Raw genomic sequence first — 13,538 nt, 5'->3', positions numbered from 1 at the left:
CGCTTATCACAAAGACAAGACAAAGGCGTTGATTTGAGCGAAGGTGAGGTTGGATCCAGCAAGTAAGAAGGAGCGGAGATCTGAGTGGGAGAAATAGGCCAAATTTGTGGAAGCGAGGTCTTTGCTGGGGTGTTGGTGACGATCATCGTTGTTGCAGCGCCAAACTCCATTGTTGCTGCTGTGTATCGGAGAGAGAGAGAGAAAGGCTTTGGGGTTCATTTAACGGTTTGGGGTCCCACTTTGAATTAAGCAGAATATTAATCGAAATCTCTCATTTGTACTATCTCTCTGCTGGAAGCGGGGGGCTGCTGCCCCAAGGGGGCAGCAGCGTGCTGCTGTGACCCGTTTGCGGGCCCACCCCGGTCTCGCTCCGATGATCGGAAACGTTCAATTTGTAGAGCTCGTTGAGTAGAACAACTATGCAAAAAATCATCATAATTGGATATCATTAAGTGCCTAATCGAAACCTTTTTATCTTGAAAAGAATGGATCCAAAACACTGGATCAAATCCATTGTAACCCATGGACCGAGAGTTATATGGGCTCCGATCAGGCACTTAATGATATCCAATTAAGCTATTTTTTGCATAGTTGTTCTACTCGATGAGCTCTACAAAGTGAACGTTTTCGATTATCGGAGCGAGACTGGGATGGGCCCGCTAATGGGTCACAGCAGCACGCTGCTGCCCCAAGGGGGCAGCAGCCCCCCGCTTCCCTCCTCTGTTTCTATAGCTACGAATATTTTCTATCTTTTTTGAAATCCTATACGTACTGACCAAATTCCCACCGAAATCGTACCGAAGGATAGCTACGAATATTATCTATCTTTTTTGAAATTCTATACGTACTGACCAAATTCCCACCGAAATCGTACCGAAGGCCGCGCTGGGCCGTCTCCGGCCACCGGACGGCCGATCCAAGCCGTCCAGAAATTTCAAAAAAAAAAAACCGAGGGGGCCAACGCGGGAATCAACGGCATCCGATGTGTGTAGGGTGCTTGAATTAAGCACCCTATTTTTCGTGTATATCGTCCGGTGGCCGGAGATGACCCGGCGCGGCCGTCGGTACGATTTCGGTGGGAATTTGGTCGGTATATATAGCAGGGTTCCTTTTTTTATGTTCAAGCCAGTTTGCGCGCGCTCCAAATAATTCTGGGGCTCTGAAGGTAACAGCCGGACATAACCCCCAGTGGCCCCAAGATTTGAAATATTATCGATCTTGATGAAGGCAATTCTTTGGGAAAAAGGTATGCATTCTTTTCTTCATGTTAGATGCGTATGCAAATGCAGATTAATAGTCAGGATTCAAATTATGGACCTTGGCATGTTTATAGAAGATGGTTCAGAAACATAATGTTTGGGTAGCTTATATTGCTGTAGTTACTACTCCCTTCATCCCGATTTGTTTGTCTATATTTTGACTTTTAAGTGTCCCAAAATATTTGTACATTTGACTTCTAAATTGAATTAATTTTTCTTTTTTGCCTTTTCTTTAGTGGAATAAAACAATTTTTTTAAAAAAGTTAAGGGTAAATGTGAAAAGTTGTATCTTTTTAAGTGTATTCATTGTGTTCTCCAAAAAAGTTAGTTTTTCAAGGCTGAACAAACAAATTGGGACAAAGAGAGTAGATATTAGATGTGGTTTACAGTTCAGCTTCATTTCCTGTTCATTGTTGGGGAAAATGGAAGAGCTTTCTTGCTTAATTACGTCGCAGACATTTCTAGCTATACTCTTCCTGTTTCTTTCTTCCCAGTTGAGTGAACTCAATCAAAAATTACCTTTTCCTTGGCTTATTTTCATTTTCTTTCTTGGCTGTTTTTTTTTTTGTCAATTGATAGGAGGGGTTAGGGGAAAGGGTGCTGTAATTCGCAATGACAAGACCAAGGGGTTGACCTAGTTGTTGTGGCACTCCCTTGCCAGGTAAATGAAATTAAACATCCGTTTCTTCTTTTATTTTTGCCCAAACAGAAGTTGTCCTCAAGCTATACCTTGCCCAACTTTCGCAACCAAAAAATTCACAAGCTACAACATAACATATAACTCTTATAGTTTTTACAAGAGTTCAGTATGATTCATGTGATGTGGTTTTTCTCAAAGACTCTTGAGACGATATCGTACAGTTGGTGAACCTTTTATCATCCAAAAGCATACGTTTGGTCTCCTTTCGGCTATATGTCTAAATGAAGCATTTGTAAAGAAATTTAATAGGAGTAAGAGAAAAGAGCAGCATATGCAAGTAACAAAACAAATTTATCCTTCCACTCCATATTTCCGTTTGCCTCATCGAATTTCTTATGAATTGTTGATCCAGCTTTCGTGAGGGATTTTTTAGAAAGTCTCTAAGAGGGAGTAAACCCTACGTCACAAGTGATTCTTTCTGAGGGAGTGTCTTTTTTGTTAGTTTTGCCCAAACAGAAGTTGTGCTCAAGCTAACTTTTCATCCTTTCAGAAGGGAAAAATTTATAAGCTGCAACTTAACGTAACTCTTTCCAGTTTTACAAGAGTTCAGTATTATTCACATGACGCGGTACTCTTGCGATGATATCATATGGTTGGTGACTTTGGCTTATCCGAAAGCATTTGGTTTCCTTTCGGCCATATGTCTGGATGAACAATTGTAAAGAAATTTAATAAGAGGAAAGAACACCAGATGTGAGTAACAATATACACAAATTTATCCTTTCAGTCCCTATTTCCGTTTGCCTCCTTGAATTTCTTTTTGGATTCTTAATCGATCCAGCTTACGTGAGATCGATAGAGATCTTTTAAAAAGTCTGGATGCTATGTAATTCGTCTTGATTATTTCGACCAGTGGAATTAACAAGTTGATGGCGGATATTTGGAAGAAAGAAAAGAAAATGATATAACAGGATAAAAATGGAGTAAAAATGATTAAGCTCACCACCCGAGATAGGACGGCCAGGGTATACAATCACCGCCCTAGATGTCTAACAAGGAATACAGAGCTTAAAAAACTTGTCACCTATCGGAATACACGTAAGGATGAGAGTTAACAAGAAGACTTAGTCTTCTTACAAACCAAAGGCTATTAAACTAACACTCGAAACTACCGAATCCATTCATATCAATATAAAGGGATTATATAGGATCTCCCCGTTCCTAACAGCTTTATTATACTTTCTGACATTAAACCTTTTCTAGACTTGTGAATGTTTATTGCAGATAAAACTCATTAGAAGCCAATATAAAAAATAGAATTTCTTAAACGTTCAGTGGAATTAAGAAGTCATGATGATGCCTACATTTATATTCGTATCGTGACAAAGTCCAAGTCTCCCCCCATTAAGTAAACACTCATATTTCTTGCTTCTCCTCCTCCTCCTCCTTGTTGAGCAAAATTGTGATCATGGCAATGAATCCTTCTTCTCTCTCCTTTATGTTTCTCTCTCTCTGCACTCTCTTCTCTGCAACTTCAGTCACCTCCATCTCTTACTCCCACCACTGCGCTTCCATGGTCCCCATGTCGACCCCAACTGCTCCCTCCACCACCATATTCCCATATCTCCGACGAGTCCTCAGTCACTACGCCGGCGGTGACAGAATCCTTAACAACGACAATAACAACTCCTCTGAATTCTCCCTCGAATCCGAAAAATACTTCTGGTTTTATCTAACCCAGAACATCTTCGAAACCAACACGTCTGGAGTTCACAAGATCGAAGCGTACTTAACCTTCGTATCACGAGGCTCTTATTTTCCTGGGAATCATAGAAGGAGGCACGCATTGCAGTTTGGGTTTCATGGGTTTTGGTCATGGTACTCTGGGAAGCTATGTATGGTAGGCTCGGCTTCTTGGTACTCGAACGAAGGTAATTTGATCGATCTTGATGCAGTCCTTAAGCTTAACTATCCTGTGAATTTGACTATCTTTAGTGGTTTAATAACTGGGAAATTGGAGAGCTTGGCTTCTCCGAATGATCCGTATTATTTCGAACCAGTTTCACTTTTGGAATATGGTTCATCGAGTAACTATCAGTATTCATTGGTTTCTGGGGAATTCGACAGTGATTGTCGCTGTGGGATTGATATCCCTAAAAGTCAATCACTTGCTTTTAATCCAGGATTGTTATGTTCCTCAATGAACAGTGGGCAAAACGAGGTTTTTAACTTGGAGTACTCGAATGAGTGCAGTTCTTCAAAAAATTGTACTCCTCTTGGTAAGGATGATAACGATGAGTTGCCAAGGGAAATGACGTTGAATGCCATTCAGTGTTCTGAGGAGGAACACAAGGTGCAATATGTGATCAAATTTGGATCAGGTTACCAGTACCTATCTTTTGATCCCACTACAACGCTCGTGGGAGAGGGATCGTGGGATGAAAAGAAGAATAAGCTATGCATAGTTGCTTGCCGGTTTTTGAACTCCATCGACTCATTGGATAATGCCCAGGTTGGTGATTGTTCGATTAGGTTGAGCTTGAGGTTCCCTGCTCTCTGGACAATCAAGAGTAGAACACGTATTTTGGGCCAGATTTGGACCAACAAAACTGCTAACGAGTCCGGATACTTCAATAGCATCACATTTAGAAGTCGTGACAATAGCATAACTGTGGTTCCTGGTTTGAGATACGAGTACACAGTAACCGAAAAAGTAGGGAAGTTGTGTCCTTTCAACAAGCAGGTTATAAAGAAGGGCAACAGATATCCAAAGTGGAAGTCTAGCGACTTGGAATTTCACATGTCGGTTAGAGATTCCATGGGGAATCGTACTAGGATTCAAGCAATGCCTAGCTTTTTCGGTGATCAGAATTATGAGCTGAATCAATTTCCTGTGGTCGAGGAAAAGACTACATATCGCGGCCCATTGAATATTACCTACGCGATTTTGCCATATCAGACTTCTTCAGCTACATCGGTAATTTTCAATAGTACCCTTGACATTTCTGCTGAAGGGTTGTATGATGAGGAAACAGGAAGGGTATGTATGGTAGGCTGTAGAAAGCTATCAACAGGTGAATCAATGGACTGTGAGCTTCTTTTGAAATTCCAATTCCCGCCGGTAAATGCAAAGGAAGTAGGGCAAATTACAGGAAGCATCGAAAGCATGAGGGGGCAAACTGACCCTCTTTATTTCAAGCAATTGGAAATGACTGGATGGGTTTTCTACAGAGAGGAAGCCAAAAGATCCGTTCAGCGGTTGGATTGGGAGATCGTGATGGTTTTGATCTCCAACACTCTCGCTTGTGTGTTTGTGGGGCTGCAAATTTTTTACGTGAAAAGGAACCCTCAAGTGCTTCCTTTTGCGTCCCTTTTCATGCTTGTGATCCTCACTTTAGGGCATATGGTTACTCTTGTGCTAAACTTTGAAGCTTTGTTTCTAGGAAATCGCAAGCGAAATAACGTATGGCTTGGGAGTCAAGGGTGGCTCGAAGTGAACGAGGTGATTGTGAGAGCAGTTAAAATGGTGGCTTTCTTGTTGCAACTCCGGCTTCTCCAACTGGCGTTTTCTGCACGTTTGGGCTACGAAAACCAGAAGGACATATGGGTTGCTGAAAAGAAGGCATTGTTTGTTTCTACAACATTGTACGCATCGGGGTTGCTTTTTGCTTTGTTTCTAAATACAAGGAATTTAATATCTTATGGTGGATTGATCCTCGACGGTTTCCTTCTCCCTCAAATCCTCCTCAACATTTTCCATATCTCAAAGGAAAATGCTCTTTCTCATCCATTTTACATCGGAACCACTTGTGTTCGGTTGCTACCTCATGTGTATGATCTTTACCGGGCTCACAACTTTGCACGAGTCCAATTTGATGGGGCATACCCTTTTGCAAATCCTTACGTGGATTTCTACTCCCTCACTTGGGACGTAGTTATTTCTTGTGGGGGTGTTCTGTTTGCGGTTTTCATTTACTTGCAGCAGCGATTTGGTGGGCAGTGTATCCTTGGGCGGAGATTCAGGGAGGTTGAAACGTACGAGAAGGTGCCGGTAATTACCAGTGAGCAGTAGATTACCGTAGGATATAAGGTTCTAAATGTCTGTTAGTTTCACTAAGCATGTTTTCAATACTTCTAAGCATGTAATGTTTTCCTAAGTTTGACTCTCTTTCTCGTATGCTTATCATGTTTTCCCTGTAAAAGGTATCTAAGTTGGACTTGGACATTCTTACAGAAGCTGCTTCAAGAACATAATGTTTCGGTATCTTATATAGCTGTGTATTTTAGCTGTGGATTGCAGTCCAGTTTGTTTTACTGTTAAATTTCATTGTTGTTGTTGTTTATTTTTTCGGAAAGAGCTCTTGCTTTATTACATCACAGACGTTTATAGCTACGATTCTGCAATTTCTTCCATTACAGCTAAGTGAATTCAATCAAATTACCTTGGGTCGGGCACATTGAATAATCCTGAAAAGTTTCGAACTAAGACATTTAGGAGGGAGTAAACCTTACGTCCCATTTGTTAGTACAAGTGATTCTTTCTGAGGGATAGTTGTGAAGGCCTCGGGACTATTGCCCCAAATGGCTTGTTTTCATTACCTCTCTTTGCTGTTTCCTTTCGGCAATGTCTGGATGGAACATTTGTAAAGAAATTTAACAAGAGAAAAGAATACCAGATGTGAGTAACAATATAAATTTGTCCTTTCATTCCCTATTTCAGTTTGCCTCCTTGAATTTCTTTAATGGATTCTTGATCCTGCTTACGTGAGATCGCGATAGAGATCTTTTAAAAAGTCTACATCCTATGTAATTCGTCTCTTGATTATGTCAACCAGTGGAATTAACAAGTTGATATGTGTACATGATGACGCCTATGCTGGAATTTTTGCGAAAACAAATCAAAGACGAGATTCGAAAATAAGTATTTCACAACGATAGTGAATTAATGACGATGAAAAAAAACCTTGAAAGAACACCCAATAAATCTTCCTCAAACCCGAGATTTAGAAGCAAATTCTTCTTGTGTGTTCTTTGGAGTTTCTTGTCATCGTAATTTATTCGCTGGTTTGAATTATTTTATTTCCGAATCTTGGCTATAATCTATATACTACTTCTTTTAAAAGCACGAAGATGTTTTCTACTTTTTGCTTTCCAAAAATGTCCCAACCAGTTTCTATGAATCCCAACTCTATCCCACGCCCCTTACCCACCCCTCCATAACTGGCACACCCGTTCTTTTAAAACACCAAACGGTCATCTGCATCAGTCTACTAACCATCACGTCCCCCCGCATGACTAAAAGTAATTAACACCTATTCTTGACGGGTGTTTCTGCTTCCTTCTGTCCCAAAACTTCTAACGTGGTGGAACTTCTCTCAGGCCAACTGTACGTGGGCCTATTGTACGTTCTCCTTCAATTAATTGGGTTCTATTCTCCTGGTGCGTGCCGCTTTTCAAATAGAGAGATTAATTAGTAGAGAAGAAAATGTGGAGATCAAAGATAATGGAGTGAATTCCCACTCCAACTTTACATGCGTAACGCCGTAAGCATCCTTCAAAAAGTCTCATTGGTTGACGCCAATATCATTGCTCTTCCAACTCCTCTGCAATAGTCTATGTCCCCATTAATTTGGTGGTAAGGATCTGATTTTTCCCAACTTAACGTTGTCCATATAATTTATAGTATAATTCTTCTCTTATATCGATCATTAATGACCTTGTTTTCTTCTCTTATTTATTTGGTGCTTCTGAAATCGAATCTAATTAATGAAATGATTAAACCTTTTTAATTCTGCATCCGTGTGTGTTTGTATATCCTTATATATTCCACCATGAGTACTTTTTATATTTACATATCACTTTGAAAGTGTTTGAGACAACAAGTGGATAGAGATGCATATGCATGCGGGTTGTGGGTGTTATTTTTTGTGCCTAAGGAAATAAGCACAAAAGAACAAGATGTACATGGGTACAATTGGTACAAGGGAATTCGTCAATGCACATGGAGAAGTAAAATTATTTACTAATTTGGGAGTCTTTGAAAAGTGATGGGGACTACTTCTTGAAAGCATGAAACACGTACTGGGAGGATGAATAACCATGAGGGCATCAATGGTGCATATTGTGTCACAATTTGTTAGAATTGTGGCTCATATGTTGAGTATGAAGAGATACAAAAGAGTTCTAGAAATAAGCCAGTTGTCGGCAGTGGAGCGGACGATCCCTCGGATGATTCCTAATGTGAGGTAAAATAATACTCACCACAAAAATGTTTTCTCATTTTATATCACATGAAGAATCCTCCTATGAGAGAATCTTAATTCTACTTATTCTGCCTCATATTAAAGAAAATGTCTACCTTGCAATGAAGGAAGGAAGAAAGATGATCATTCTCGAGAGTTTAAGCTTCAATAGAAAATAATACTACAATAATTACATGTTTTATTGACTGTCACTATTACATAACTTGACATTGCTTTCACGTGCACTGCACGTGCATTTTTACTAGTATGATATACAAGTGCAGGCCCAGCACTAGGACGGATGCATTTGAGGCCTCTGTCTTCTCAAATTTTCAGCCTGAAAATAAAGCCCCTACATACAAGAAAATATTATATAATTAATAGCCTTTAGAATTACATATTCTCAATTGTGTACCATAGTGGTAAGGTGTTGGAGTTTGAACATCTGGGGTTCAAGTCTTACACCCTTCGTTCCTATTTTTTTTATAAAAGAATGTTGTTATTTTTTAGGATAAATTACATAGTTAGTCCTTGAAGTTTCATATTTCAACAAATCTCGTCGTTCAATTTCAATAGAATATTAAAATATAATAATGCACCATCTGAGCCCCACGTAAGGTGTTTTTTTTATTTTATCAAAATCGTCTATCTTTTACATAATATTAATTAGGTCATCCGTACCAAGAATGAAGTTGATGGCTTATAGCTAGACACTTAATTGGATGGAAAATACCATTCTATTATTCAATTTGCGTGCCGATGATGAAGCTTCCTAAACCTGATTGAGACAAAAATTTACGTAGGTGACTTAATCAACAAACATAAAAAATTCAACGGATTTGATCGTCATTATTGTGTCACGGTCGCATGGCTACATTACATTCAACTACAACAGAGGACTAGGTTTTATACCAAATATAAATTGACTGTATAATCTAAATGTCGTTAGTGAGTGTATTTTTAAAATGATCGATCATACTGTTAGGATGTTAAGTTATACAATATTTAATTTGTGATATTTTAGACATGTATCTTGCTTGGGTATAATAATTATTGATTGTGCTACGATATATTTTGGTCTTGTGTCTAGTATCTTTTGATCGATTTCTTTTGGTACGACACATTGTGGTAAGAAAGTGTCAATTTTTTGTGTTGTCACAACAATTGTGGTTATGTTATATAATTTGTAGTATTTTACACATGAGGGAGAGGGAGAAAAAGTCAAGGAGGAGAGAACAACCTGTTACTTGCTAAGCCCTTTTTTTATGTTATTAATTAATTTAATAAATGGGTGGTCCGGATTATTTACTTTGAAATCCAATGGTTTAAAATCATAATGCGTACGGTACACCCCTTAATAAGGGGTGTGTACCATATGACTACCCTAACTCTGAATATGAAAATGTCCATGAAAGGAAACCGGCATTTTCATATTGAGTGTCATTTATTCTTGCTCAAAGAAAAGAGAAGGAAAATGTGAAGAAATTGGATTACGTTTTTTAGTTTGGTTGTAGAAAGGAAATCAAAGGAAACTATGAGGGCAAAAAATCAGTTTGATCAGATATTGATATTGATAGACATATCAAAGGTTGAATTATAATTTACAAAATGGACAGTCTGATTCTGTCATTATCCATAACCATCTATTTAATGAATCAAAATTCAAATTTTGATACAGATATCGATGTTCTATTAAGTTAATTTTTGGAATGAATATTCTATGTTGGGGACTCTATTAGTGTTACACCCCGTCTTTTCTTATTCCTAATAATTATATTTCTGTAAAAAAAAAAAAAAAACAAGAGGATTTTATGGTTTGGATCCTAATTGATATTTTTCTCTCTCCCGTTAGTATAACTGTTGTTGGCACAATTATAGTGTTGGGGTATAAGTCTAAATAGTTTTAGTATTTGGTGTTGAACTGTAGTAAATACTTTTATTAAGTGGTTACCTATTATTAAGGGGAGAACGCCACTAATTAGTGGGTAGTTTGATAGACTTTATCTTGGGCATATTATTTCACCAGTTCATTAGGGTTGGTTTTAAGAAACGTCGACTTTCGAGAAGAGCAGCATCCGTAGTAGAGAGGAGATTATCTTTGGATTCTTTCGAGATAATATTTCACTTTATCTCTCTCGTTCTTTTGATCTACCATTTCACAAAGCAATAGGTTCATGGATTGGGCACTACCGCACAAGTGTCGAGCAAAATTATTAGGATATTTGTAATGTTTGTGGAGGGATTACTTGATGTGGTTAATCGGAATGAGAGAGGGGGTTCAGTGTTTGTGGCGGTGTGCGGCGTGGAGAATATTGGCCAAATATGGGATGATGGTGTTGTGTCATGTGGGTGGTGGTTCGGGTGATTGGAATTTGCTCGTGCTAACAATTTTTTTTTTCTTAGTTACTACTTTATCTTAGTTTATTGTTTATTTTGTTGGGTCGTGGCTTGAAGTTGAGAGGCTGTAGGAAATTTGGGAGAATGGGTATTGGTATACAGTGGCATTATGATTTTGGATTTGGGTTTTATCAGTTGTCTAAGCCTTGGGTTTTAAAGGGTCTGGTAGTCACTTAGGTGTAGGCTTTTTCTGTTAGATTATGTAATTTCGGGATTAGTCAGTCATTGTGTATTGTTCTTCTGTTCAGGTTAGCCTCCATTTTGCGTGTTCGATTGCATTACGTTTGGACCCAGGTGAGTAGTTAAGTATGCTACGTATTTTTGAAAGATCCCTGTGTCCCTTAAAAGTATTTCCTTCAGAAATTTATATGAATGTTGTTTGGAGACTAAAAACTGTTTATAAGTTGTTCTATAAATTGGCATGCGATGAATTTTTTGAGATCAATTGTTAATATTCTTTTTGGTGAGAACTTGGTGGATATTAATGGGAACATTTATTTCGGAAGTCTAGGGAAATTATTCCTTCTTGTGTTGGTGACCTTGGCCATTGGGGAAAAGACCGTGTTAGGCCGGTGACCCTAATGCTCAACGGCTTTCTTTCGCCTGATCGTCTTAGGGAAAAGTACCACGGGCTGTCAACCCTGGTGACTCTAAGTTCGATATTGGATCCAATTTTGATGAGATTTATTTTGGCCATGGTACTATTTGATTGTGGTTCCCCATTATTGATGGAGTTAATGTTGTGATCACCACCAAGACTATTTATTGGTTAAATGCTTCATTGATTAATTTATTATTCTGCTAGACACCCCGTATGCCAAATTATGATTTAATGGTAAATTATTTTAATCTCCGTTTTCAACTTTATTTAATATACATACTTGCTATTCACTGAGCTTGTTAGCTGGCGGATTTATTCCAACTTTTTTTTCAGGCAAGTTGGGGAATTAGGTAAGGACTCTGGCGGCATCTAGGGGATTTCATTCGTTAACTTCCTTAGGGTGTCTCATTCTAGTTTTATTTTAAAAATCGCTTCCGCATTCAAAACAATTGTCAGATAATAAATTCCTTTTATTATTATTGGATCACTAGATATTGCTTGGTTCATGGAATGATTGTACCCCATGTTTATGATTGAGACACATTTGGCTTTGAATTTGATTAATAACGAAAAAGCAATCATTTGATTTTCAGTTATTTTGATTTATTCAGGCTGCGTGTTCCATGGGTTAGCCTTATGGTTCACGGCCGGTCACTTCCATTTTGGGGTGTGACAGATTATGTTTTTTAGTTTGGTTGTAGAAAAGAAATCAAAGGAAACTATGAGGGCAAAAAATCAGTTTGATCAGATATTGATATTGATAGACGTATTAAAAGTTGAATTATAATTTACGAAATGGACAGTCTGATCCTGTCATTATCCATAACCATCTATTTAATGAATCAAAATTCAAATTTTGATACACATATCGATGTTCGATTAAGTTAATTTTTGGAATGAATATTCTATGCTGCGGGCTCTATTAGTTTCCACTGCCGGTGAAAAAAAATTTAATTTCAAAATTCATAGCACTTAAGAGATTCTAAACATAAAACCTGGTAGGATAAACTCCTACAAACCGAAGGCCAACTCTCTTGTGTTGCCTTTTTCCGTTAAGTTTAAGTTTGCATGCGCCTGTTAATAAATTAAGATAAACCATTTTTATACCTCCTAAAATTTGTCTCCTTTGTGACGTGCACGGTGTGTAGAGATTCGTATTTTTTTCCTTTATTATTGAAATGTTGATTAAATGTTTAATTGAGAAATTGTGATTTATTTGGTGTCTAATTGATTGGGGATTCAAATGAAAGAATGAAAATTGGAGGGAGTGAAAGTGTAATAAAAAGATATAAGGGTATAAAGGGGTGGGTGTTAATGTAGGAGATCATTTTTCATCTCCCATCTCTCTCTCTCACATCCGTTCCCTCTCTCCCTCCTGGCTGAACTTTTCTCTCTCTCCTCTCCTCACTCAAAAACTCACTCAATCTTGCAAAACCTTCAAGGATTGACCACCCTCCGACCTTCCGATCGTGTTTTGAAGCTCGAATCGAAGATGGGGAGCTCGAGAAAGTTAGGGCTTGTTCGAATTTCGAAGATCTTTGTTATCGTCTTGAGGTAGGGACTTCTTTACCTCTTTTGTGTGTATATATGTTGAAATGGTGTAGAAATCGTGTTTGGATCGTCCCTTTTTGGTGCTTTGAATGTCTGTCAAAACTGCAGAAAATCGCCTCGAAACAGCGGGGTATTGATACCCAAATATGGGGTATCGATACCCCATCCTTCTCTGGATTTCCCGCTGGCCAGGTATTGATACCTGATTTTGGGGTATCAATACCCCTTGTTGTTCTGGACAGCTTTGATGCTATTTGTGTTTTCTTCGATCGTTTCAACCCCAATCGATTCTAAACCCTTTTGGATACCTTTTAGCCTATCTTTTGCTTATCTAATTGACGCCCTATGATTAATTGATGTTATTCGTGATCCTTAGGCCTTCCGTTAGTAAGAAATGATAAGGGACTAATTAATTAAAACTTGTTATTTCGCGTATTATTGATCAATTGAATGTTTATGAATGTTTGTGACATATTTATGATATGGTTGGCATTTCGTAACATATTTTGTGTTGGATTGTGGTCTTGGGAGAGTCATAACTTGTTAGTCGAGTGAGGAAATGGTCATTTGTGTTGGGAGTTAATTTAGAAAGTCTCGTAACGCAAGGGGTGGTAATACGAAGACTTAGACGGTCTCGTAACGCAAGGGGTGGTAATACGGTGACCCGAGTTGTAGGGATCACTGTGACGTAAGGGGTGGTAACACGGTAATCCCCATGGCGTTATACGGTAACGCAAGGGGTGGAAATACCGATGGAAGGGATTTTGGGCAATGGTGCATCGTATCGGGGTTATTGAGTTGTTTGACATTGAGTGAACTTAGTGACATTTCAAGCTATATGCATGTGA

General features: G+C 38.5%; 1 protein-coding gene across 1 annotated transcript; it reads left to right on the top strand.

Moving 5' to 3' along the window:
• Nucleotides 1–3,367: 3,367 nt before the first annotated feature.
• LOC131322673 (uncharacterized) lies at nt 3,368–5,971 on the top strand. The gene has a single exon (XM_058354083.1). It carries the CDS (start codon nt 3,368–3,370, stop codon nt 5,969–5,971), a length of 2,604 nt encoding a protein of 867 aa, XP_058210066.1.
• The last annotated feature ends 7,567 nt before the right edge of the window (nt 5,972–13,538 follow it).

The sequence above is a fragment of the Rhododendron vialii genome, chromosome 4a (genome assembly GCF_030253575.1).
Source record: "Rhododendron vialii isolate Sample 1 chromosome 4a, ASM3025357v1".
Lineage (NCBI taxonomy): Eukaryota > Viridiplantae > Streptophyta > Magnoliopsida > Ericales > Ericaceae > Rhododendron > Rhododendron vialii.
The sequence above is the reverse complement of the archived record's forward strand: the minus strand, read 5'-3'. Positions and strand labels throughout refer to the sequence as shown.

Excerpts from the sequence above, each read along its gene's own strand:
- LOC131322673 (XM_058354083.1), top strand. The coding sequence starts at position 3,368 with ATGGCAATGAATCCTTCTTCTCTCTCCTTTATGTTTCTCTCTCTCTGC.